The 25,504-nt window shown below is 48.8% G+C and overlaps 11 protein-coding genes across 11 annotated transcripts; 6 read left to right on the top strand and 5 right to left on the bottom strand.

Moving 5' to 3' along the window:
* Positions 1-478: 478 nt before the first annotated feature.
* Positions 479-1,624, top strand: P175DRAFT_0501220 (Eukaryotic translation initiation factor eIF-5A). The gene is made up of 4 exons (XM_040897116.1): positions 479-519; positions 780-1,046; positions 1,112-1,244; positions 1,303-1,624. The coding sequence occupies exons 1-4, from the start codon at positions 508-510 to the stop codon at positions 1,365-1,367; spliced, it is 477 nt and encodes a 158-aa protein (XP_040751990.1). The 5' UTR covers positions 479-507; the 3' UTR covers positions 1,368-1,624.
* Positions 1,625-1,850: 226 nt separating this feature from the next.
* P175DRAFT_0523485 (TFIIB-type zinc finger domain-containing protein) lies at positions 1,851-4,366 on the top strand. Its single transcript, XM_040899319.1, has 8 exons — positions 1,851-2,061; positions 2,164-2,254; positions 2,313-2,422; positions 2,485-2,735; positions 2,784-2,889; positions 2,945-3,083; positions 3,139-3,525; positions 3,578-4,366. Exons 1-8 carry the CDS (start codon positions 1,957-1,959, stop codon positions 4,054-4,056), a joined length of 1,668 nt encoding a protein of 555 aa, XP_040751989.1. The 5' UTR covers positions 1,851-1,956; the 3' UTR covers positions 4,057-4,366.
* On the bottom strand, positions 4,100-4,826 carry P175DRAFT_0223670 (uncharacterized protein). The gene has a single exon (XM_040892627.1). It carries the CDS (start codon positions 4,615-4,617, stop codon positions 4,144-4,146), a length of 474 nt encoding a protein of 157 aa, XP_040751988.1. The 5' UTR covers positions 4,618-4,826; the 3' UTR covers positions 4,100-4,143.
* A 1,187-nt stretch (positions 4,827-6,013) lies between these two features.
* P175DRAFT_0436526 (Yip1 family protein) lies at positions 6,014-6,954 on the bottom strand (the record flags this gene model as incomplete). The annotated part of the gene is made up of 3 exons (XM_040893807.1): positions 6,014-6,723; positions 6,800-6,851; positions 6,910-6,954. The coding sequence occupies 3 exons, from the start codon at positions 6,952-6,954 to the stop codon at positions 6,014-6,016; spliced, it is 807 nt and encodes a 268-aa protein (XP_040751987.1).
* A 357-nt stretch (positions 6,955-7,311) lies between these two features.
* P175DRAFT_0438011 (TBC domain-containing protein) lies at positions 7,312-8,619 on the bottom strand (the record flags this gene model as incomplete). The annotated part of the gene is made up of 3 exons (XM_040893886.1): positions 7,312-8,192; positions 8,245-8,382; positions 8,433-8,619. 3 exons carry the CDS (start codon positions 8,617-8,619, stop codon positions 7,312-7,314), a joined length of 1,206 nt encoding a protein of 401 aa, XP_040751986.1.
* Positions 8,620-10,467: 1,848 nt separating this feature from the next.
* Positions 10,468-14,216, top strand: thtA. Its single transcript, XM_040897115.1, has 4 exons — positions 10,468-10,753; positions 10,810-12,370; positions 12,425-12,597; positions 12,651-14,216. The coding sequence occupies exons 1-4, from the start codon at positions 10,721-10,723 to the stop codon at positions 14,103-14,105; spliced, it is 3,222 nt and encodes a 1,073-aa protein (XP_040751985.1). The 5' UTR covers positions 10,468-10,720; the 3' UTR covers positions 14,106-14,216.
* A 513-nt stretch (positions 14,217-14,729) lies between these two features.
* P175DRAFT_0492936 (putative mitochondrial translation initiation factor IF-2) lies at positions 14,730-18,067 on the top strand (the record flags this gene model as incomplete). Its single annotated transcript, XM_040895929.1, has 3 exons — positions 14,730-15,197; positions 15,268-17,744; positions 17,824-18,067. 3 exons carry the CDS (start codon positions 14,730-14,732, stop codon positions 18,065-18,067), a joined length of 3,189 nt encoding a protein of 1,062 aa, XP_040751984.1.
* Positions 18,068-18,679: 612 nt separating this feature from the next.
* P175DRAFT_0405350 (uncharacterized protein) lies at positions 18,680-19,269 on the bottom strand (the record flags this gene model as incomplete). Its single annotated transcript, XM_040893018.1, has 2 exons — positions 18,680-19,090; positions 19,195-19,269. Coding segments are annotated over 2 exons (486 nt in total), but the record flags the coding sequence as incomplete, so codon positions are not given.
* P175DRAFT_0223382 (uncharacterized protein) lies at positions 19,045-19,756 on the top strand. Its single transcript, XM_040892626.1, has 2 exons — positions 19,045-19,485; positions 19,607-19,756. Exons 1-2 carry the CDS (start codon positions 19,287-19,289, stop codon positions 19,717-19,719), a joined length of 312 nt encoding a protein of 103 aa, XP_040751982.1. The 5' UTR covers positions 19,045-19,286; the 3' UTR covers positions 19,720-19,756.
* Positions 19,757-19,842: 86 nt separating this feature from the next.
* Positions 19,843-20,418, bottom strand: P175DRAFT_0492934 (uncharacterized protein; the record flags this gene model as incomplete). Its single annotated transcript, XM_040895928.1, has 1 exon — positions 19,843-20,418. The coding sequence occupies one exon, from the start codon at positions 20,416-20,418 to the stop codon at positions 19,843-19,845; it is 576 nt and encodes a 191-aa protein (XP_040751981.1).
* A 2,495-nt stretch (positions 20,419-22,913) lies between these two features.
* On the top strand, positions 22,914-25,132 carry erg5 (C-22 sterol desaturase erg5). Its single transcript, XM_040897114.1, has 3 exons — positions 22,914-23,355; positions 23,420-23,570; positions 23,628-25,132. The coding sequence occupies exons 1-3, from the start codon at positions 23,196-23,198 to the stop codon at positions 24,910-24,912; spliced, it is 1,596 nt and encodes a 531-aa protein (XP_040751980.1). The 5' UTR covers positions 22,914-23,195; the 3' UTR covers positions 24,913-25,132.
* Positions 25,133-25,504: the final 372 nt, after the last annotated feature.

The raw sequence follows: 25,504 nt of genomic DNA, 5'->3' as shown, positions 1-25,504 counted from the left end.
ATTCCAGAGGTCATTTCATATGGATGGGGTTTGGGGGGGGAGGGGGACTGTTTGTAGACAGTGCGTTGGAATGAATATTTATAAAAACAAGGAGATGACAGGGATCGTTAGCTAGCTAGTACATTCAAGCATCTTCAGTGTCCCTACCTACCTAATCGTGAGTAGTTACAGGATTCGGACTATTTACCCCGAAAGGAGATGACCAGTCGGAGTCGAGCCGGAGAAATTGCCCCGATTTGGCTGGGGTGCATCCCGGGAGACTGGAGCCACCAGAGACGCAGTTTTGCACGCTAATCCCCTTGAGGATCTAGCGACCAATTAACCCCGCCACAACACGACGGCGATTTGTCGATTTTCTTTTCATCGATTTCCCCTCCTCACGCTGCCCTTGATTTTTTTTTCTTCTCCTTCTCTTCCTTCCATTCCAAATACTAAAATTCCCATTCTCTTTCCTTTTTGTCTTTTCTACGAGCCCTTCCTTGAGTTTTCCTTTAGCACTCTATCACGATGGCTGACGAGGTACTGTACTCCCTCCCTTCTCGCCCCTGCGCTGCTCCATTCACTACATCTGCCCTGTCCCTCATTTCCTTTTCCTGCATCTGCTGCTTGGGCTGAGGCCCAGGTATAGTGACTGCCCTCATTTCTACCCCACCGGTCTTTCTTTCTTTTTTGGATCTCTCGTGGCGGCGCACAAATGCAGAGGCATTTATCATCCGGAAACCTCTCGAAATATTCAATTTGGAATGAGTGGTTCGGCTGACGGTTCTGACCCTTTGCAGCACCATGAGACCTTCGAGTCCGCCGACGCTGGCGCCTCCGCCACCTTCCCCATGCAGTGTTCCGCTCTGAGGAAGAACGGTCACGTCGTCATCAAGGGCCGCCCTTGCAAGATTGTCGACATGTCCACCTCCAAGACCGGAAAGCACGGTCACGCCAAGGTCCACATCGTCGCTCTCGACATCTTCACTGGCAAGAAGCTTGAGGATCTGTCTCCTTCCACCCACAACATGGACGTCCCCAACGTCGCCCGCAAGGAATACCAGCTCGTGAGTCATTCGCAGAACACAATAGGTTGCCATCTAGCGGTGCGATTTAACTAACCTTCACCCAGCTCGATGTCACTGACGATGGCTTCCTTTCCCTGATGGATGACAACGGTGGCACCAAGGACGATGTTAAGGTCCCTGATGGTGAGGTTGGTGATAGAATTATCAAGATGTTCCGTGAGGAGGAGAAGGACTGCAGTAAGTGTCCTGGTCTGCTTCAAATCCCCCCTCCATTCAAATCCTAACATATCTCCAGATGTCGTTATCTTGACCGCCATGGGTGAGCAGTGCTGCATGGAAGTCAAGGAGGCTCCCAAATAAGTAATCACGGTGTCTATGTACCGCCGCGTCAGCCTTGCGTGCGTTAACGGCGTGGCTCTTGTTTCCCCTTATAACTAGAGGATGATGCTACGTTTTGGGCGGAGTATGGCATGACTGTTACTTCTTTAATCAGTGTAGCCTTGGGTGTGCTTTGTGCGAGCAGACTTAGTTGCGTTTAATTGGCAGGTTCAAGCATGCCTGGTCATCGGGACAGTCCTTGAGTCCCGCACTCTCACGATAGTTTGACGAACAAAAAACCCTTTCCCATGTCTTTTTTTATTCTCAATTGTAGGGTGCAATTTTGTCCAGGTAGAATCTCTGTCTGAGAGGGCTGTGAAAGTAGAGTCGTATATGAAGTAGATAACAAAATTTCAACAAATCTTACGTACGCTGCGTAAAGTATTAGTAAAATCCTGGTGGTTGTAATATTCAAGTCGTTGGCCGCAATTCATGGTAGGATTTCTTCTATCAATTAAACCCGAGAAAAAAAAAAGTTGCTGACTGCACCACTCACTCGCCAACCTCCTGAAGACCTATGTCTTCCACCTTTGCCCCCCCGCGAGGATGAGAATGCAGCAGACTGCCCTGGATGGAATACATCACCCGAGGGCCCTGCGGGCAAGAAGGGTGCCGTGAAACGCGCTATTATCTCGACAATGGCCTTTGGTTCTGTAGGCGGGGTCATCAGCAGGAGGTATAAATTCCCAGCCCAAATCCTACGTCCTTACAGACGAAAACGCAAGAAGTCCCCCGGGGGGTAAATTTCTTTTGAATGAGCTCACAGCTTTCTGTTTAGGGCCGCCAAGTAGAGGAGGATCCTGATGATTTCGGAACCCAGGGCAAGTTAAGTCGGGCGAAAAAGCCTGTCGTGGAGAAGACTCAGAAAAGTAGGATAACGAATCTTCAACCTTCTCTTTTTCTCTTTTTTAGTCTAACGAGGAATAGAGTATCGCGGGCGCCAGGCTTATCGGCTTTTTCTGCATATTTATCAATTAATTGTTTGGAAACAGTGTCATGCATTGGTCAAGGACCGGGGGTTCCCGCCAGAGCTAGAGGTTTGTGTTCATACTCTACATATGTTTGAGATTTCAGACGCTGACTCTAGCACTACGAAAAGAATGTCATTCGCGATCTATGGGCGCTCCGCCTGGGGAACTATGCAAATAAAATCAACGACCCTACTGATGAGGATTCTCAGCCGGAGTTCTTCAGTTCCCAGCCTGGGAGCGCGCGTGAGGATACTGAGACTGAGGCATTCAAGCCGGGAAGCAAAATTGTGCAGTGGCCTCGCCTGATCGATACAGTTTCTCTCTGCTATCTCGGAGCTTTCTTGATGAGGCTCCCAACGAGTATTGGAGATTTCTACCGGTATAATTTCCGATTTCTTCGGATGGGCTCATCTCTAACGTTTTCTAGGATGGTTATGCGGAATGACATTCCTTATTTCAGGGTATTGATCCACATCCCACGCGATATGAAGGATAAGTTGCCGCAAGAATACATGGCTCTCTTGGAAACTACGGTATGTCCTGTTATTTCAATTATGCGGAGGCTATGGATCTAAATGCTTTGAATAGAGGTTATTGAAACCCGATGATCTCCATACTGCTGTATTCGACCTCTTAATGCTCTACCACCGTCAGTTTAAGATGGAATTTCCACCTTTGAATGCACCAGCTTTATTGTACCGATACATCAGCAGGCTTGCACTCCCAGGCATGCTATTCCACTTACCCATCTCCTGGTTCATGAAACTGACCTGCTTCCATAGTTGACGTATACCCAGCCGTGACACGTTTACAGAATCTGCTTGGATTTACGTTCAAGTATTCCACAAAAGTTGTTGGCAGGAGAAAGCCTCTGGACAAACCAGAACTGCAATTGATCACTCTCATCGTAATCTCCACTAAATTATTATTTCCTTTTGATGACGTCGAGCGACATCCTACGTGCGCACAAGAACCTGCTGTCCATACAATCGACTGGGCGGCGTGGGGAGAAGTTCAGCGTCGATTCGAGAATCGAGAAGCATTAGCGGGGAAAATCAGCAAGGACAAGGAAATTCTTGTCAATGAGAACGATGTGCTGGCCATGACACCGGACCAATTGGATCAGTACATGGATTGGTATGAGAACAACTGGCTGGACCTCAGCAAGGGTATGAATTCAGCGTCTCGCCATTCTTACTGAAGCGTGTCTAACCTTTGCAGGATCGGGTCCTTTGTCGGCTTTATTCCCAGTCGGACCTCAATCCAAAGAAAGAAAGCATGATTCGCCAGCAGTGGAGGACAACGAAGAGGAGGCTATAGAATTCATGCTGCAAAATGCCCCAAGATATGTGAAATCCGCAACAGTTGTGGATCAATCCGACACCAAGACATCCCGTCCAGGTTCCTTTTACACCCGATATCGACAAGAGTCTGATCTGCCAGATACGGCGAGGTCATTCTACGAAACTGCCGCAAAAGTGGCCGGTATATCTCTTTCTATTCTTGTGCGATGTGTATCGCAGGCGGAGATCCAGATCAATAAGTGGTTAGAAGATCGGAGACGCGCCAAACATTTCGCAGAGCGATCTATGATCGAGTCCATAGGAGAGGATGTTGATAAGAGCCACTCGAGTTCGGAAGATGATGAACCAAGTGAGGGAGCTATTTCGTCTGATGGTAATGAGTCTGAGGGCAATTGATTTCCAATGTTGACATTCTTCGAGAGATTTATATGTAATAGAAAGATCTCTTGATATTAAGAGGAATTCCCATCACTACAGCCTGTTTTAGTAAAGAGCTTGAACGTAAAATCGAATGCTGATGATGTCTGATGTTCTAGAAGGGAAACTGTGGAGAAGAGCTCCGAAACAGTACGAGCGGTCCGGCGATGACGAAAATAGAACCAGGTTAGGGCTTAGGGTATCGCCGGGGACCAGTCCACCCTTGCTAAGCGAGAAATCCTCAAATTGACATCGGCTCCTCCGAGCGTACCTTCTAGCGATTGTCAGCCAGCAACAACGAAAAATCGCAACCAGTACGTTCACCATTACTATCCATTTCTCGCGAATCCCCGTTACTCCGTGCAACATGAAGACTAACATGCCCTTTTTTTCTGCGATTTTACAGTGCAGATGTAGGTCTTCCCGAACCTTTCCAACCGCCTCACCCTTCCCCTCTCGACCAACGACAACACACAGCAGTCCAGTCGAACACGGAGGAAGAAAACTGAACGAGAGAGAAGGAGAATATTGGAGTATCATACTAACTGATCTCCGATAATAGTTTCGTCAAGACCCTGACGGGTAAGACCATTACCCTCGACGTCGAGTCGAGCGACACCATCGACAACGTCAAGACCAAGATCCAGGACAAGGAGGGCATTCCCCCAGACCAGCAGCGCCTGATCTTCGCCGGAAAGCAGCTCGAGGATGGCCGCACCCTGAGCGACTACAACATCCAGAAGGTATGAAGGAGATTCCGATTTTATCCCTAAGAGAGAGCGCATGGACGTGAATTTTCCAGTGGGGCGTTCGTTGGGGTCGATACGCGAATACGAAGACAGGGCTTTGATAATTCGTTCTTTGTGACGAACTATCTCCTTTATATATATATATATATATATATATATTCCGCGTGGAATTACGTCTTTCAGCATGGGAAATGCTTTGGTGTTACATGGATGGGAAACAGTCCGCTAACAAGATCTGGTCTGCATTATAGGAGTCCACTCTCCACCTCGTCCTCCGTCTCCGTGGTGGTATCATCGAGCCTTCTCTTAAGGCCCTTGCCTCCAAGTTCAACTGCGAGAAGTCCATCTGCCGCAAGTGCTACGTACGTTGAACCCGTCCGCGCGAGTTGAATCGATCCACTCGATGCAAGTTCCCAATGATCCTAACTTTTCTTTTTTTTTCCTTCTCCTAATAGGCTCGTCTCCCCCCTCGTGCCACCAACTGCCGTAAGAGGAAGTGTGGCCACACCAACCAGCTCCGCCCCAAGAAGAAGCTCAAGTAGACGATTCTTATGTTACGGTTTTTTCTGCGTTGCTGGATGGGAAGGGAGTGATGATTGCAACGCGAAAACGGTTCTTTTTTGCAAAGCGGCGTCGGAATGATGGGGGTCAAAATATTAGAAAATGACTACTCGGAACCAGTTGCAGTCAATCAATCAAACAGAAATTGTAAAATTCAACTTTCCTCGTCTCATCGCTTTGCTCCTTTTTTTTTTTTTTTTTTTTCTGCTAGTAGATACAGGTGTACAGATACATGAGGCGAGCCCGCCAAGGAAGAAGTGGTAACAAAGAAGCACACCAGGTGGACGACGCAGAAACCAAAAAAAAAAAAAAAAAATTGAAAAATGAAGATATCTTATGACAACATGCTGCCGGAGCAAAGGTCAACAATCTCAACTCTGGGAGACCTGAGGATCATGAAACCACAAAACAGGAAGGAAACGATGCTGCCACGCTATAATCTAGAACCTGAACATGCTGTCCTTATGGTCATCATTATTATCATCAGGGTGGTCATCATGGTCATCGTGATCCTTGTTCTTCTTCCCAACAGGACTTCCGTGACTACAACCCAAGGATACGTTCAGTCAAGAAAACAAAAAAATTAAACAGAAACAGCAAATACAATGAAGAGTAGGATGGACGACTTACGCAAAGAACAGGATCTTAATAGCGATCGCAAACCCAGCGTGCAGGACAATAACCAGAATCAGCAGGATCTTGCTGGCCTTCGCATCCGTGGCACTCAGAACAGGATACAAATTGCGCAGGAGGAAAAACACCGTCCAGCCAAAGCCAACACCCACAAGAGCCCAGTTAAGAGCTGTGAGGGGGCTCCAACTCACAAGCGCAACAGCAATCCAGATCAAATTCGAGTACCCGTACAGCGCCCAGCACTCAACCAGATCTGCGGTCGAGCTTCCGAACCATCGCAACGCTCCCCACAATGCAATGGGCAGAACCCCGGTGTAGCCGTACACGAGGCCTGCAGCACCAGACAGTAGAGTGAAATCATATTCGAAGTGTCCCTTGTCGTTATTGGATAGCCATTGGGAGATGGTCCCAGTGAGGAAAAGGATCATGACAACGGTGGTAGCTATCCAAAAAGGGCCGTAGAGATCGGGGTTGCCCTCGAGGATGTCAAGGAAGTTGCTGCGTGGATATACTGTGGCTACGCAGCGACGGAGAACCTCATTGGTATCGACGTCGAAGTACTGTTGGTAATAGTGGATGGACCACCAGGCGTGTTTGGCTTGGGTGCCTCCCGGGGACCTGTTGCGGTGCGAGGAGCTTCCTCCGCCGAGAAAGGGGGTGGAATCTGCGTGTGCTTTGGCATTTCGCTGGTCGCTTTCAAAGTCTGCAGAAGTTGAAGGAGATTATTAACCATGTCTCTAAGAGACCAAGGTTGGAGAGAGAGAAAAGAGGAGGCTCACTAGAAGGGTGGAATTCGAGGTCCTCTTGAAGGTCAGTATGCCCGAGGTCGCCCTGGTGCTATTGTTAGCGCCTTATATCATCAAACTGTGACAGATTTGCGGGAAGATACCTCTGCATCAACATCTACGACCACATCATAGCCCTGATTTGCCATGGTGGACGGATTGTGTCTGGTGTTGAAAGACAGTTGTGAGGGATGGAGGAACTGCCGCCTGCAAGTGTACACATCACCGCCAGGGCAAGGCTTGGGAACGCCACACACCAGCCACATTGCGGAGATTCTTCTCTCTCATACTAACAATGCTACTTGCGAAGATGCTAGAAATTACACCAAGCCTTTTTTTAATTACATATATATATATATATATATATATATATTTGTTTCATTTTTCTGCTATATTCTACATATATACTTTATGTTTTATCATTAATAAATACTTTTGTTGTGGTTAATACTCATACATCTATCGTTCCCACGCAATTCCAAAACCGAAACAAGGGCGAAAAAAAGTCACAAGTACCCCTTAAATGCCGATTTAAGTCTATCCATATATGACAGGATGCTGCTGTCAAGGCCCTTCTTTCTAATCCAGATAGACATACCACCAATGAACACCGCAACAGCCACGGAGCCGATCGTTCTTCTATGGCTCCACAAAAACCGGAGGACTTTCTTTCTCCGTTCCTCGTTACGAAGCTGTCTGGCTTGCTGTTGGAAAAGCTTTATAGCTGTGTCTGCTGACTGTGCATCAAAGATATTCCGGGAAGTTTTGAGCACGCTGCACTGAGGGATCTTCCACCAAATTTTGGAAGGTAAGGACTCAGGCGGGTGGTTGCCGAAAAGCTGCACGGCACTAGAGATGAGGCCATCCAGGTCGAGAGGACAGGGTAATTTAGAAAGGGTAAAGTGCAGCATTTCTGGCTCATCCAGCGGGATCTCCAGTAGCTCTTTTTTGCGTGACAAGATAATGGCTGCAAAGAGATAGATGGAAACAACCGGCTCCCAGGCCAGCAAAAAATCAAAGAGTCGTGCGATATCGCTATATTCTTGGATATCATGGGCGTATAATGTGAGAGTTGCTGCGAGTGCAAAAAATGGCCGAATGCCTGCAAGATGGTGGTAAAGAGGCTGGTCGACTGCTTCAATGATTGCTGGGATTAATTGCAGATGTTTCACTGCTGGAGAAAGAGATGGTAGCATATAATCTCTAATGCGAAAGAGGGATACTCGGGAGACTGCCAGGGCGGATTCCTTGTGGCCAAGTACTAGCAGCAACACCTGTGCAATATCATGGTAGCCTTGAAAATAGCATAGCATAGGATAATTGCGAAGCACCTGTTTGATTACTGCAGATAAATCGCTCTTCTTTGATGACAATTCGTCCTCGGAGCCTGCACGGAGATCTTTAGCCATCAGGCCACTCAAAAATGCATCATCAAAGACACTTACACTTAGGGTAGTATACAAATGACCGGTTTACATCTAGTTGTACTTGCTCTTCATCGACATGTGGGGGTAATTCATCGCTTGACAATAGGTTGGACTCCGTCACATTGTCATCGCATTGAAGCAGAATAGGCCCTGGATTCTAAGTTATTACTGGGGAAAGACCAAATTCCATGGCGACATACAGGCCAATCGTCTGAGCTCATCTTGAAGAAAACCACCCTTCGACGTGGCATAGGAGGCTAAGGCGTCTAAATCTTGTAAATTGCACGCCTGACGGATTGCATCGACTTTTTCCGCTAGACGGATTGAATCCTGATCAAGGACTTGCGATTCCGTAGAATTATCGGGAGCTATACCACTCGGGGTCATCAGATCCTTTTCGCTGCTAATAAGGGTCTCTGATGAGACGCTCTCTGGCTTCTGATCTCTGGAAGTGTGATCCATTTTTGCGTGGATAGGATGATTTCGCGTAACCCAGATCAGATAGTCAGATCTAGCTGAAAAGAGAATATGAACGAAAGGGCCGTGCTCTGTAGGCGAAATTCAACTATTAACGTTCGGATTATCGCATAATGAGCGGCATAAGCTGAAGAAGCGGCGTGCCAAGTCAGCACATGGATGATGAGTCCACCTAGGTACCTAGGTATCAATGGAGTTGAGTTCCAAAAAAGAGACTCGACTGCGCTTGTCTAATGACACAACCACAGGAGCTAGCCGGGGCGACAGAAACAGCGTCAGAAGATTGAAGACGCGCCCAGTATATGTACCTAATGATATGATACGTGCCAGCGGGGCCAACCAGGCAGGACATGGCAGCCTCAGGCAAACAGATCCCCGACCAGTGCTGAGTCAGCCATGAGTCAGCCATCTAGGCCGCCATCAGCTCCTTTTCATCTCAAATCAGCCCACCAACCCCTCCAAACACCTCAGGTGGGCGTGCACGTCCGCAATCGCTGTTGCTGGAAAGAATTCGAAGGTCTAGGGTCGATCAGCAAAGAACAAATCTGTGTGCGCGTACGCGCTCAGCACCCAAGGCTTGATGCTGTAGATGCGAATGAGTGAGTGGCTGGTGGCATCATTACTCATAGAAGCTACGGGTACTACTCGCAATCTCCCTCTAGCGGTTATGCTTGGCTAGCATTTCTTACGGCTTGAGATAGCTTCATATTTCTTGTTTAGAACTGGTCCCGGCTAAACAGAGAAGAATTGATTTGTCCGATGCATAACGGGTCGTCGTACTTTATATACACCAAGGATCCCACTCTCTACCGCACGCGTCGGTTCCCGTTCCTGTAAGTCCGTCGAGGAGAAATCAACAATCCTGTTAGTTATCTGGGGTGTTATGACAAACATCTAACCTCTAAGAGCAGCAGCAGCAGCAGCATCACTTTTGCCAGTGGCATGTTACCGACCCCAGCAGTTACCGAGCTTTCAGCCGCTAACCAACTGCGCTCTGCTGAACGAAAGGAAAATGAAAACTTCTCCCTCTAGTTCTCCCAGCATGACAAGACACAATACTCTTGCCTGCTAATTTTCCCGCGGATGTATTATCCTGGTATTCTACTTTGGTTTCCTACTTTCACCCATCTGGAATTTTTGGTAATACCATCCCATCTGTATTCGTATTGTGGGGTTCCCCACCTTGCGAGCTCGCCAGAGTAAATGAACGGAGGGATCCTCACACATACTTACCATCGGCACCAGCTACACCCTCCTCTGTCCACACCCCGCTGCCACCCCGGGCTTCAGATTCATTAAATCATTCTCCATGGCTGATCTTGGGGATCATCCGGAGCTAGGGGGACGCCCGCGAAATAATTCAACTAGGCAGCCTAGTGATAGCAGGATGCACACCGACAGAGATGCCTCGACTGGCAAGGCCAAGGTCGGCCTCCTTACTCATACCACAGTGTCTAGTCCAATAATCCAATGGATTCTCCCTGCCCGACTGAGAAGCAATTATCAAAATGATGTTGTGTTCGTTGGTGAGCGAAGCTTGCAAATTAAAGAAGCGGTTTCTGGAATTCATCTCGAGGAGGTCACCTCCAAGTCTGATTTTGATGCCTATATCATGGCGGCAAAGGTCATCAATATCAGCACGGAATTACCTTGGGAGGCACAGATGAAGTTAGGGTCGAGCAATGTAAATGCCGCCTCGGAATTGCAAAAGGACCTTCCTCCCCAGATAATGGTTCTCAGTCTTGCCTCAAGGGAGCTGGTATTTCTATACCATTCAAGCGCAGCTAACCAATTCATCCACTACCATCGTCCGCTACCGAATGATGTCAGTACCTTTGAGCGGTTTGGTCGGAATATCGCAGTGGAGCCAAGGTAAGGCCATGCTCCGAGCTACCTAGTAAGAGAACACAATGTCTAAATCTTTATTAGGTCTCGAGCAGTTGCAGTCAGTGCCGCTTGTGGGTATTTCGGGGTCTTTATCTTGAAACCACCACCTGCTTTGCAGGTGCAGATGTCCGAAAACCAGCTAGATCCAGTAGCGGAGGTATGGATCCTGCCCCGTTCACGTTGTTTAGGTTGTTGTTAATTCCAACCCCCCAGGAACGTTTTTTTCGTGTGGAAGGCGATATCTTATTCATGGAATTTCTCTACCCAAAAACTGAGGATGGGGATAAGATCATTCTGCTTCTCTTGGTCTCCCAGGACCAAATCACACATGCTGTATGTTACGAATGGAATGCACATCAAGCTTTACGCCAAGCACATCCACTTGTAACCAAGAAGTTGCTCCCATTTGAGGACCGACTCCCTACGATGCTGATCCCTCTAACAAAGACGTCATCCTTCATGTTGATCACAACTACCTCCATGACCATTTACAAGAATAAGCTCGATCCCCAGATACAACCTAATAGGTACCCACTTCCAGTTCCCGACCGCGAACCCCAGAGATCTCCACTCTGGACGCGCTGGGCGAGACCCTTGCGTAATTGGTTGTATAACCAGAAGCACGACGATATCTACCTTTGCCGTGAAGATGGACGAGTATTCTACTTAGGCATCGGCAATGAAGGCGAGGTTGAGAATCAGGCTCACCTCGGACGCCTTTGCTGTGATGTCGATGCCGCTTTTGATATTTTGGATATCGGACACGAGGGTGGAGATCTCCTTCTAGCGGCCGGGAATACGGGAGATGGCGGTTTGTTCGTTCAGAAGGCCAGAGATCATCCAAGATGTGTTCAGAAGTTTCTAAACTGGACACCTGTCACTGACTCCGTTATTTTGAAGGCCCCAGGGGCTTCCACAGGAAGCATTCATGGCGATCGCTTATTCGTCTGCTCTGCATCATCCTTTGCTCGGGGTGCCGTTGTTGAGCTGCGGCACGGCATCGAAGCCCAAATCGGCTATGTTATATCTCTAGAAGAGCTATCAGGAACGAGGGATATATGGATTCTGCCGGACAATACCAATGGAGGTGTCTTCATGCTCACATCTGATCCTGTGTCTTCCACCGTTCTACATCTTCCCGCTAATTTCGGTGAAGAAATATCCGCCATTGATGAAACCGACTGCGGACTGGACTTAAATGCTCAAACTTTAGCAGCAGGATATACCGAGTTGGGCGTTTTAATCCAGGTGACGGACAAAACGATACTCCTTGGAGCTACTACTGAAACTTGGTCTAGCAGTCGTTTTGACCTGAACCCTAGTCAGATTGTGACCGTTGCTGCTGTCCATGGTCAAACATCCCTCATTTGTGCGGTCATAAGGACTCAGCAAGAAATTCATCTCCATCTGAAGAAGATCACTTCGAACGGTGCGAAGCTGGAACTATCAGATATCGGCCAGCCAGTAGAAATCCATTGCGAACCGGTATGTGTGTCCATCGAAGAGTTCGACCTAGGCGCTCTCGTCTTCATAGGTACGGGCGATGGCAAACTTCTGGTCTATCGTGTCGGAGACTCCATGACTCTTTTACTCGAAGCCAGCATCGATGTGGAGAGTGATGATGATATATCAAAAGCCGTGGACAGCCTTGCGATTGTCAGTCAGGGTAGAAACAGAGCATGTGCCAAGTCTACCCTACTCTGCGGTCTACGTAGTGGCTTTCTGGTACCCTTTGAGATCACGATCAACCCGGGTTGTGCTTCTTCTCCACTAGGTATGATCGGTCCTCCTGGATTTTTCGGATCACACTAACAAAGATGTCATGAAGTGATGCGACAAGCAGCACCTCAGCACCTAGGACACACCTCGGTCAAAGTACAAGGCAGGGGGACTAATGCTTTATTGACCTGCAGCAATGGGTTTTGGCAGGTAGTATGTCCTCGAGAGGACGAGACGTCGGATTGTACGGTTCAAAGAATATGGATTACCGACCAAAATAACGTAAGTCCAACCAAAATTTCCATCTCCACGTCTGAAATTCTAACCGGTCTTAGCCTGCCTACCATCCGAAAAGCATACACAGTTTCGCCACGTTGAATTCAGCCGATGCTGAGAAGAACAGCCTTTCAGGAAGCCTGTTCTGCATTGCAGATGGGCAGTTAATAATCTGTACATTGTATCAAAATGTGAGAACCATCCCGCGAAGGATAAACCTACCAGGAAGTGCCCACAAGTTAGCCTACTCGCAACATTTACGAAGTTTAATTGTCGCATACACCCAAACTACATTTGAAACAGATTCCGATCCAATCAAGCGTTATACACGACCGCACATCGAGTTTGTGGATCCAGACTTGCAGCATCCAATTGATGGCACCCTTGAGATTGAAGGGGCCGAGGAAGAAAAGGATAAACCCTGGCGGCCACGCGGGGCAGCTGGGGAGAAAATCAGTTGCATTTTGGAATGGACGCCCAGAAAAGGTGATGAAGAATATCATTTTATTATCATTGGCACTTCCCGGCGCACTCATCCAGATCGTGGGCGAGTTATCTTTCTCCAAGCCTCGCGTGACCCGTCCTCCCCTTCCCGTATTGAGTGCTCTGTCAAATACATTCATAAGTTTGAAAGCCCCGTCTACTCAATAGTTCCCTACGGCGATTTCACGTTAATGGTCTCCACCGGCCATGAAATCGTATCGTTGGAGCCCAAAATCTCACCGTCCCGCCGGGCTCGCGTTGCCAGGTATACAGTGCTTTCCCCAGCCGTTTCGATGTCTGCGCACGAACCATATCTCTACTTGTCGAGCTCGAGAGAATCGCTCCTCATCCTCAAAGCGTCTGAAGACAAACTCCTTCTTCATGGCTACGATCGTCAAAAGCACGATGGGCTCTCCCATATTCATATTGGCGGTGAAATGAAACTCACTCTAACCTCGAGCAGAGGGGGTCGGGTGAGTTTGCTCACAGAAAATGGAGTGACAGAAAACGACAAGATGATGCCTACCGCCCTCTGCGAAGCCCATCTGCCTTCCTCAGTCATGAAGCTAAGCTCCAGTTCCAAAATGTCTCCTCTCTCCCCAGGCTCCCAGGTCTTCTACGGCACTGCTATGAACGGTACAGTTTACCGTTTCTTGACCCTTGGGGAAAAGGAATGGCGTCTCTTGCGCCTCTTGCAGAATCTCTGCATCCGAGACCCTATAATCTGTCCCTTCACACCAAAAAGAAAAAGACAGCGCAACCCTATTGGCCATGAGCCTCACGAATTCCAGCCATCCCAAATGCACATTGACGGCGATATACTGGCTCGTCTAGTCACACGAGGGTCCAGCTATCTGATGCATATGTTGGTTGCGGAGGAATTCTATAACCCCTCCAATGTGGAAAATGGCTCGGCACAGGCGACCTTTGAGAGGTTCACTAGCCTAGCCCAAGATGTCCTCGGGGAACCCACCAGCCCAGTTGAGGGCGTCATGAGGTGGTTGAAGAACGCATTTCATGTAGAGTTTTAAGAGACTCGAGAGGATGTATCTTCTATAATAACTACCTATCTAGCACCTACCAAAATCCATCACCGGTTTCATTCACTTTTCCAGGTTCCATGTCAGTCTTTAAATAATCTTCTATAAGCCGTCTTATATTACCTAGTAGTAGAGTCTAAAAACTCATAGTTAGCGATGGGCTATACAATATATTTTCCAAAATAAGAAGCGGTCGCGAGGGCGGTGAGGATACGCGCAGGCAAAGTTCGGTTTTGCCTCAATGGACTCAATGGCTTGCCGTACCCCACCATCAAATCCAAACCCCATCCAAAATTCTGACCTTGGTTTCCTTCCCACTCCGACGAGTCTCCAGTACTGGACATTACATTTCAACCACAGGGGGGTAGAAAAGGGGTTTTTTTTTTTTGTTTCCCTTTTCCTTTTTATTATCCTGGATTTGTTTCCCTCTTGACTCCATTGTTGAGGGCCGCTTCCGACTTTTGCAACTCCCCCGCACGCTGATCTTGTTCGTTACCCGCACAATCCACCACCAAAAAATTCACCAAGCGCACGGATCGCAATTAACATTTATAGATAGGACCATCCGCGGCTTGCTTTCGTGATTAAAAGGAATAACGGGCAGATTATCCAAAAATGGCACCAAAGAAGAAGGGAAATAAGAGGCACGAGGAAGATTGGGAGGCGGAGCTGGGAGAATCTGCTCCTGCTGGCGGATCCGAGAGCCCCGCCCAGGAGGCCCCTGCTGCTGCTGCTGCTGAGGAGGAGGATGGGGAAATGGCCGGTGGTTTGCTGGCCGCCCTGAGGAAGAACAAAAACAAGAAGGCCAAGAAGGGCAAGCCGCAGAACGACTTTGTTGAAGGCGAGGATGCTTCTGAGGATGCGAATGGCGGTGCTACTGCCACAGATTTCTCGAGCAAGCAGCCAGAGGAGGGCAATTTTGATGAGGATGATGTTTTCGCGGGGAACAAGAAGAAGCCCATCAAGGCTGCTGATCCCGCGCCCAAGGCCGATGAGGACGAAGACTCTGGCTTCCGTGTGAAGTCTAAGAAGGAGAAAGAGAGGGAGAAGAAAGAGAGAGAAAAGCAGCGAAAGAAGGAACAGGTCTGTTTTTGTCTTGCAGTTCTATTTTACTGGCGTCTATATATGTGCTAATTTCGTTCTATTAAACTAGGCCGCAAAGAAGAAGACCACCGAACCCAAGGAGGCGCAGCAAGCGAAGCCTGCTGCCAAGAAGGAAGAGTTCGTTGCTGCCCCTGCTGCCGCCGCCGCCGCCCCCCCCGAGCCTACTACTGGTGGCAAAAAGAAGAAGATTCCCGCCCACCTGGCTGCCATCCAGAAGCAACAAGAAGTTCTTAGGAAACAACGTGAGGAGGAAGAGCGTCTTCTAGCTGAAGCAAAGGCTGCAGAGGAGGCAAGGCAACGTCTTGAGGAGGAGGAATCTCGCAAGAAGGAGGAAGCTCGCCAACGCAAAAAGGAGAAGGAGAAGGAGAAGAAGGAGCAACTCAGGAAGGAAGGAAAGTTGCTTACCAAAGCTCAGAAGGAAGCTAAGGAACGCAATGAACGTCGTATGCAGCAAATGCTTGCTGCGGGTGTTGGAACCGTCGCTGGATTGGAGGAACCTCAGACAGAAAAGAAGAAACCTGTTTACGACAACCGAAGAAAGAAGGGTCCAAAGAAGCAGGAAGAGGACCTGGAAGCCGCGGCTGCTCGTGCAAAGGCTCAACGTGAGGCTGAAGATGAGCGACGACGAAAGGAGGAAGAAGAGCGAAAGGCAAAGGCCGATGCTGAAGCTAAGGCCGCTGCTGGTGACGAAAGTGAGGAGGCTGATGACTGGGAGAAGGTCGCCGATGCCGAGGATGACGTGAAAGACAGCTGGGATGCACCCAGTGATGAGGAAGAGGAAGAGAAGAAACCCGCAGACAAAGCGTCGCCGGAGAACGTGGAGGACGAGTCCGAGGAAGAGTCATCTGAGGAAGACTCCGACGAAGATTCCGATGAGGAGCAAACTGCGGCTCAGCGTGCCGTCGCTCAGAGGAAAGCAGAGGCTGCTGAGCGAAGGAAGAAGCAGCACGAGGAGGCCATGGCCGCTCGTTCGAAGGATAACTTGCGCTCTCCTATCTGCTGTATTCTGGGCCACGTCGATACCGGTAAAACAAAGTTGCTTGATAAGATCCGTCAGACAAACGTCCAAGAAGGTGAAGCGGGTGGTATCACGCAACAAATTGGTGCAACTTACTTCCCTGTCGAGGCTCTTCGTCAGAAGACTGCCGTGGTGAACACAGATGGAAGCTTCGAGTTCAAGATTCCTGGTCTGCTTGTCATTGATACCCCCGGTCACGAGTCTTTCTCCAACTTGAGATCAAGAGGTTCGTCTCTCTGTAACATTGCTATTCTGGTCGTCGATATCATGCACGGTCTTGAGCCCCAGACTCTCGAGTCTATGAGACTGCTCCGAGACCGCCGCACTCCTTTCATTGTCGCCCTGAACAAGATCGATCGTCTGTACGGCTGGAAGAAAATCGACAACAACGGCTTCCAAGAGAGTTTGGCTATGCAAAGCAAGGGTGTCCAGAACGAGTTCCGCTCTCGTCTTGAGCAAACCAAGGTGCTCTTCGCTGAGCAAGGTTTCAACGCTGAGCTCTACTACGAGAACAAGTCGATGGCCCGCAACGTCTCTCTCGTGCCTACCTCAGCTCACACCGGTGAAGGTATCCCTGATATGCTGAAGCTGTTGACTACCCTGACCCAGGAGCGTATGACCAACGCTCTGATGTACCTGTCCGAGATTGAGTGTACAGTTCTCGAAGTCAAGGTTATCGAGGGTCTTGGTACCACCATCGACGTTGTTCTGTCGAACGGTATTCTCAGGGAGGGTGATCGTATCGTTCTGTGCGGTCTCAACGGTCCTATAGCAACCAATATTCGAGCACTGCTTACCCCCGCGCCTCTGAAAGAACTGCGTCTCAAGTCGCAGTACGTTCACAACAAGGAAGTCAAGGCTGCTCTCGGTGTTAAGATTGCAGCCAACGACCTCGAACAAGCCATCGCTGGTTCTCGTCTGATGGTCGTCGGACCTGATGATGAGGAGGAGGACATCGAGGAGGAAGTCATGACTGATCTGGAGAACTTGCTCAGCAAGGTCTCCAAGGATCAGCGTGGTGTCAGTGTCCAGGCCTCTACCCTCGGTTCCCTCGAGGCCCTGCTCGAGTTCCTTCGTGTCTCCAAGATTCCCGTCGCCAACATCTCTATCGGTCCCGTCTACAAGCGTGACGTAATGATGTGTGGTACGATGCTGGAGAAGGCCAAGGAGTATGCTGTCATGCTGTGCTTCGACGTAAAAGTCGACAAAGAAGCGCAGGCCTATGCTGATGAAGTTGGCGTGAAGATTTTTACCGCAGATATTATTTACCATCTATTCGATGACTTCACCAAGCACATGGAGGAGCTTACAGAGCGCAGGAAGGAGGAGAGCAAGCTCCTTGCTGTCTTCCCTTGCGTTCTCCGGACGGTTGCTGTGTTCAACAAGAAGGACCCCATCGTCATTGGTGTCGATGTGGCTGAGGGTAGTCTGAGGCTGCACACCCCTGTCTCCGCTGTGAAGACCAACCCTGTAACAGGTGCAAAGGAAATCGTTGAACTTGGCAGAGTGTAAGTCTCTTTCCCCCCCCCCCCCCCCCCGGGTGTACGTCCTTTTTCACTTTAAATGAAGCTAACAATGTGTTTTTAGTTCTGGAATCGAGCGTGACCACAAACCAATCAATGTCTGCAAAAGGGGTCAGCCCTCCGTTGCCGTCAAGATTGAGGGAACCAACCAGCCCATGTACGGCCGTCAACTGGAAGAGAAGGACACCTTGTACTCTCACATCTCCCGTGCAAGTATCGATACATTGAAGGAATTCTATCGTTCCGATGTTAGCATGGAGGAATGGGGTCTCGTCAAAAAGCTCAAGCCTGTCTTCGACATCCCATGATCAACTCACTCGCTACATACTGCCTGTCATCGGCTGAGGGAACTAAGCCATTTCCCTGTCGCCGTTCAGGCAGTCCCTGTCACCCGGGCCGAGTCGTTCTATTAGGATCTTGACGGTCCATCATGTTAAAAAAGCGCGGTCTGAAAAAGGCTCGTGAATTACTCGACCTGGGATGCAATTCTGATGTTCTACGATGGGAATACGGGCTTGCTACATTTGACGAACATATTGGTATGCGGCAAGCACATAATGACACCGTCATGAGTGGCTTCCAAAATCAACAGGGTAAAAAGGGTGGGACGGATGATAGGAAGCAATGAGGCATGATATGACTTGAAAATAGGAGTGTATACATGACAATAGGAGCAACAAAATAAGCTATAGTCGATACCTAGCATTTTTTTATGGATGAAAATTTATTCACGTTTTAAGACATTTTTAACCTAACCCACCCACCCACATATATACATATATACATATTACCACCATTTTCTCAACCCTACACACTTTCTTTTTTCTGGGGGGTTTTTTTTTTTCAACCCCAAAGAAGAGACAAGATAAATATCATAGAAAGTACAATGAATCAATCCCCTTCAACTTTCATCCTCACTCATACCCCGACCCCTCCCATTTCTCCACCTTCCCTCCTCTCTCCATCCAATCTAACCAACTCCCCCCGTAAACCCCAATTCTCTCCGGATCATACCCAGCCTGGGCAGCCAGCTGCGCCGCCGCCTTCGCTCGCACGCCAGCCTTACAGTAAAACACCAGCTCGGGGCCGCGCTCGCCTCGTTTCGCGGCCGCGGCTAGCTCCGCCACACCGGGCTTGGGGAAGCCGAACCGAGTCTCGAATTCATCGGGGGTCAGGAATAGGGCGTCGGGCTGCGAGGCGAGCGGGACAGCGACCGCGGAGGGAATGATCCCGGTGGACTTGAGTTCGGCGGGCTCGCGGACATCGATGAGGATGACTTGCGGCGTTACAGAGGGGGAGGAAGTCGAGTCGGAGGGGAGGGAGGCGTTGATCTGGGTTCCTGTTATTCTCTCTCTCTCTCTCTCTCTCTCTCTCTCTCTCTCTCTCTCTCTCTGTGTGTGTGTGTGTGTATGTGTGCAGATAAAAGGGAACTTACATCTTCAAATACCCATTCTTTAAATATCGGCGTGCTTGCCGTCTCGCTGTTCCATCGGACAGAGAGCTGCTTGGGCTGTTGGGGAAGAAAGTATGCGGCGGCTAGTTGGAAGGTCTTGGGGCGTGTTGCGATCTGAGTCGCCTTGGTTGATCGTAGAAGATGAGCTGTTCCGAATGTCCGGGTGGAGAGCTGCTTCTGGGCTACGCTTTCGGTGGGAGACGATTGTTTTGCGGCGCGGGAGACCAGGGACGCGATGCGTCCGGGCTGTCGAAGGGAGGCCATTTTGTATATGTATGTTCCTTCTTGGTTATCTCCGTTGTACGGGAGTATTTCGGGGTCTGGAGGGATTGCCTCTGAAGAGAAACAGGGACTTACTGTGCCTTGAGATCAAGCTTACATATTCAATAACCAGGTGCAAAGCCCCGGAATCTTTTGCCTCGGGTGATGTCAGTGTCGACAGCCTCACCGCTTCCATTTGCCATCATAACGAAGTTAAGAGTGCCATGCTTGGATTTCCTATCCTGAATTGCCATCTAAAAAACTAATTACCTCTCTATACATCAGGTTTCATGCTAATACATCTTGTCATGTCCCAATACTACACATATACATGGGCATTACTTCCTCGCAATGATAATCCACAACCCCCTAGTTGTCATAGATCACATGAAGGACAGATGGATTCCCAGAGTCCTTGGACCAGATCTCATAAGATCCAAAGTCAACCCCAATATAGATCGAAAACTGCCCGTCGACTGAAGCGCTTTTGCATGCATCTGTGACATCAAGGGCAGGCATGTTCGACAGCGCAGGAACAGGCACGATCGTTTGGGCATCGGTAGCAGCGGGTGCATTGTTTCCGTTCACAGTCGCTTCATCCCAGTCTGAGGAGACAGCGGGGCTCACAGTGACGTTGAACCCGTTCTGCGGGAGCTGAGTGAAAGCCGGGAACTGGACGGTGCACCTGGTGACGGAGTCGACTGGGACGGGGAGCTGGTATCCCACCAGACTACGGACGAAGGCTAGTCCGCCGGTGTTGGCGCGCAGGGTGCTGGCAGACCCCAGGGTACATTTGTAGCAGTCGCGATCGGGGCAGTCGGCACAGCTGACGGTTGATCGTAGGATGGTTGAGTCTTTGATTGCGGGGGTGTTGATCTGTTCTGCCAGAGCGGTCGAGGAAAGGATCGCTAGAGCGGAGACGAGCCTGAAAACGAGTAGATGCATCTTGTAAAGAGTCTGGTATAATATTTAGAGGTATCAATAGGCTCCTAGGGAAGGGTTGGAGGTTTGAGATCCTGAACGATAGACAAAAGAGTCGTTGAGTAGCTGAGTAGCTGATGATAATAGGATTTCTCGTTCTTTATGGTGAATGAGTGGCATATTTATACTCTGGCAATCACAGCTTCTAAGACCATAATAGATCGGTCCTCTTCGAGTTCAGGTCTGCATCGCCATCCCTCCTTGGTATACTTTCGTTGATGTCTGCAGACTCGCTCTGGAAAGAATACGGTTGGTCTGGAAGCACACTGCCCAGTCAATGTTTTACCCAACAGGATCCAAGGTCCAATTACTGACTTTCAGAAGCATTTGACTGCATAGAGCGATTGGAGAGGTTTCTTTACATAGTCCTGGAATAGCTCACTAGTGGTGTGATCTGTCGGGTTGTCCAGGGATCCTGTGCTGGTCCACTCGACCGTTTTCGATCTCTTTTTCGCAAGGCGATGCATGCTACTTGGATCGAAGTAGCATAATAGGTACTACCTTGTGAGATTTATTTTGGGTGAGACCATTAGGCACAACAGGTGCAGCTGAGTGAGATTGGACTCAAATCCTATCCTTCCATTTCCAGTTAATGGTCCACAGACTAACCATCTCCAGGACTCGAGGTGTTTGAATGATGCCCGTGGCTTGGGTGTTTGGACGCAGATCCATCCTTGGCGCTTATCCTCAGCTCCTAACGAACCTTATGGATCACTGGGTAGTTGGATGTAACTCTGATATTCAGGATCAAAGAAGCAGGGCGTTATTCATCTTCTGCTTCTGCTACATACTCTGTTAGATCAAGCTTAACCAACCTGGAGGGGGGAAGATGTTACTAGGTAGATGACCATATCACATCTAAAAATAGCGCAAAGCCAGATACATCGATTCGAATGATGATAGACTCCAAAGTTGGATTAAATATAGACCACGAATCAGGATAGCACCTACTATTCGTTCATACTTCGTTTGCTGTATAAATGTTAAAATACTGCTGCTCATATTAGTTGCAGCCATGTATTCTCCTGTGTTACAAGGAGAGTCCGCTGGGCCAATCTCCAAGTATACTACTTGTAGAGAAGTGCAATGTTGATCTTTCAGAGGCCACTATACAGGCAGGAATTCCGTTACCGGAGACAGCGGTTAATCAGAGTAAATGCAGTCAAAGACCGTCATCCAATAGGATAAAAAAACTCTCTAGTCTCGAGAAGATATCAAAACAATCGACTTCCTGTTAGAATATCCCAAAACTTGTTTGATGAATCAACAGCCACCAAGCAAGAGCACAAATGGACAGAAGAAGACCATAGCATGGCTTTTATAAAGTTGCAAGCCTCAGCAACTAGACCCATACGGCTGACGTAAGGTTTCTCACGTATCAAATTCTTTTTGAATATACTACAACGGAGAGTTCCATCCTCGCTCCAAGTTTTCAGAGCCATTCTCGGCATCAGCCTCGAATTTAACTGCCCTTATGTAATTTCAGACGATTCTGAGAAAGCTGGGTAACGGCTTCGTGCAAGATACGATACGTCGAGGCTCTAGACGGCGCGAAGAGATTCTTAGTCGGATACGAAGTTGAAGGCCAATCACTTTTCGGGTCATTTAATCTGCCGTGTTGGTTAAACCCCGGGTCCTGATCTGATGCGCATCATGGTCCGATATATTATGCAGGTACTCCAGGGGCACGGCAATGGTTCCGTGGAGATGTACTCCGTACGGAGTACTCTGGTAGGCAAACTGGCAAAGTGTGCTTGAATCTCCACTGACGTGCGCTAGCTTTTGATCCAGTTCCAGAGCTGGTCTAGGAAAAATAAACAAGTCATTGGGCCCGGATGGTCAGATCGATGCTATTTCAGACCTCATTTACATGAGAGATACCAGGGATGCCTTCCCCAGCGGATGAAGCCTTATAATTTTGAGCTGGCTCGCCATGATGATGGAGGTCCAATGTGATTGATATGCTTGAAACCCGGTAGGATTTAAGGTTGTTCCTTGGGACTTCGATGGAAAAGTGAAAGAAAAGTTGAAGCCGTTCGAAGTGGAAGCTTCGAGCCTGGTGCCTGAGGTATCCATTAAGGTGATCCGGGACCAGAGTTGCCGATTGACGGTCCGTGCGTATAGAATTTAACATTATTCTGTAATTACAGTACAGGACGACAATATCTCACCGCCAAAGGATGAGTATAAAATACGCCTTGTACACACTAATACCTGCAAACCCATCACGGAAGTGCAAGGTCCCGGTTCCTGAGTATCAAAATGCGACCTGATTGGAAGAATTCACGTACAGAAGCTGTAATCTTTAAGGGGGAACGAAATTTATTTTAGTTTCCCACGAATCAGGCTCTCAGGTACCTACCTGAGTATTAAAATTTCCTCTTCAGAGAGACGCTTCGCTTGCTCCAATAAATAATCGCTCTCTCTGCTTGGACTAACTATCTGCATCTTGGGATCCACTATTGCCCTCTCTTCCTCCATACTTCTGCAATTTTTTAAATTACTTCCAGGTTCATTGTCCATCCCCTTTTTATCTGGAGACTGGTGGTGAAAAGCGCGTGTTTGGCCTTTCTCGCCCACCCGTAACCGCTTTGCTTTATCTCCCCATCTCTCTCGACAACATTTTTCATCTCCCCGTCAAATTCACCTCCGTCGAGTCGCATCATCTCGTGGAACTCCGGTCTTTCAGGACCCTTCCTTCTCTTTCGTGTTCCCCTCCGGAGATTGATCAATTGCCCGTAATGGCTGGAATCAATGGGAGTTTCGTCTCCCCTGCGGCCGATGCCACGATTGCCCCTTTGCTCTTTCAACCCGCGGGCTTGGTCGCGAGCGTTCTCAATGGCATGACCGTCTGGAAGGCTCTGTTGACTTTACTCGCTCTTGCCGTAGCCTACGACCAGTGTATGTACTACTTTCTTTCTCGATCTTTATGGACCAATAACTGATAGGTGACCTATGTTGACAGGCCGATACATCTATCTCAAGGGCTCCATCATCGGTCCTGCATGGAAACTACCATTCATGGGACCTTTCCTCCAATCGGTCAACCCCAAATTTCATGAGTACAAGGCCAAATGGGACAGCGGGGATCTCAGCTGTGTATCCGTCTTCCACAAGTAAGTGGCGTATCTCTTTCAAATTCCCCCCATCTCCGCTCTAACCGCGAGCAATAGGTTCGTCGTCATCGCAGCCACCCGTGATATGTCGCGCAAGATCTTCAACTCTCCTGGATATGTCAAGCCCTGTGTCGTTGACGCCGCTCATAAGCTGCTCGGCAAGACCAACTGGGTGTTCTTGGATGGCAAGGAGCACGTCGAGTTCCGCAAAGGTTTAAATGGCCTTTTCACCCGCCAGGCTCTCTCCTTCTACCTCCCCCGCATGGAGGAAGTTTACAACGACTACTACGCGCGCTTCCTCAAGAAATCTGAGGAGAACAACTACACACCTACCCCATGGATGTCGGAGTTCCGTGAATTGATGTGCGCTGTTTCTTGCCGTACCTTTGTTGGCCACTACATTACCGAGGAGGCTATTCAGAAGATCGCCGACGACTACTACATGATTACCGCAGCCCTGGAACTTGTCAACTTCCCTGTGATCATCCCTTACACCAAGACCTGGTACGGAAAGAAGGCTGCTGATATGGTTCTCGAAGAGTTCTCCAGATGCGCCGCCAAATGTAAAGCTCGTATGGCTGCCGGTGGAGACATCACCTGTATCATGGACGCATGGGTCAAGGCTCAGCAGGACTCTGCCAGTTACAAGGCGAAGATTGCCAAGGGCATTAAGGTTGACGACTCCGAGAAACCCCCTATGGCTCTTCGCGACTTTACCGACTACGAGATTGCTCAGACCATCTTTACCTTCCTGTTCGCCTCCCAAGATGCCACCAGCGCAGCTAGCACCTGGCTGTTCCAACTCATGGCTGATCGTCCCGAGATCCTTGATAAAGTCCGCGAGGAGAATCTGCGCCTTCGCAACGGAGATGTCAATGCGCCTTTGTCGATGGAGCTGCTTGACAACATGACTTACACTCGCGCCGTCGTCAAGGAGACTTTGCGCTACCGCCCTCCCGTTATCATGGTTCCTTACCTGTGCAAGAAGGATTTCCCAATCACCGACACCATTACTGTCTCCAAGGGCTCCATGATTATCCCCTCCGTGTGGCCTGCTACTCATGATGAAGAGGCTTACCCCAATGCTGACTCCTTTGACCCTGACCGCTGGATCACCGGAACCGCGGAGGAACAGTCCAAGAACTGGCTCGTGTTCGGAACCGGTCCCCACTACTGCCTTGGCCAAACCTATGCCACTCTTAACTTGATGGCCATGATTGGCAAGGCCAGTATGGAAATGGATTGGGAGCATACTCCTACTCCTGAATCCGAAGAAATCAAGGTGTTTGCCACCATTTTCCCTCAGGATGATTGCCTTCTTGCCTTCCGTCCTCGTGCTTGAATGCATTGACAAATGATACGAGATTTCAACTGCTCCACGCGGTTAAGTTCCAAAAGCATATTTCATGATCTTGAAGTCTCATTCTACGTTCCAGACCTAGGGGGGTCACCTGCTTCACGCACCCTCGACAACGGAATTGCTATCCTGGAGATGGAATACCTGAAGGGTCTTTTTTTTTTTTTTTTTTTTTTTTTCCCTTTCCTCTTTTTCATTTCCCCCCTCATCCTTGTATTTATTTTTTGTACAGATCCAGTGCCGCCACCGTATTCGGGTGTGTGTTGTTTTCGCTTTTCTTTTATCTTATTTTCAACGAGCAAACGTTTGGAACTTTACTGATCCTACGCCCTGCTTTTAGTCTCGCAGGGTTGTGGATCTTTTGAGATATAACGACTAGGAAGCCTCAGTGTGTGACATGGGGACAGGGGACCGGGCGGAATATTTTGCTTCGCATGAACTGCCTCCCTTTCATCGTGACGGCATCCAAATGACACGATAGCCTTAGATTAGGGCATTTAGAACTAATAGTAATTGTGAGATCATTCCATTCCTTTCTAACTTTTTTTTTTAAACAGTAGTTGGTTGTAAAGCTGTA

This window comes from Aspergillus ochraceoroseus (genome assembly GCF_002846915.1).
Source record: "Aspergillus ochraceoroseus IBT 24754 chromosome Unknown P175scaffold_4, whole genome shotgun sequence".
NCBI classification, from domain to species: Eukaryota; Fungi; Ascomycota; class Eurotiomycetes; order Eurotiales; family Aspergillaceae; genus Aspergillus; species Aspergillus ochraceoroseus.
Note: the sequence above shows the minus strand (reverse complement) of the source record. Positions and strands in the feature narration are given on the sequence as shown.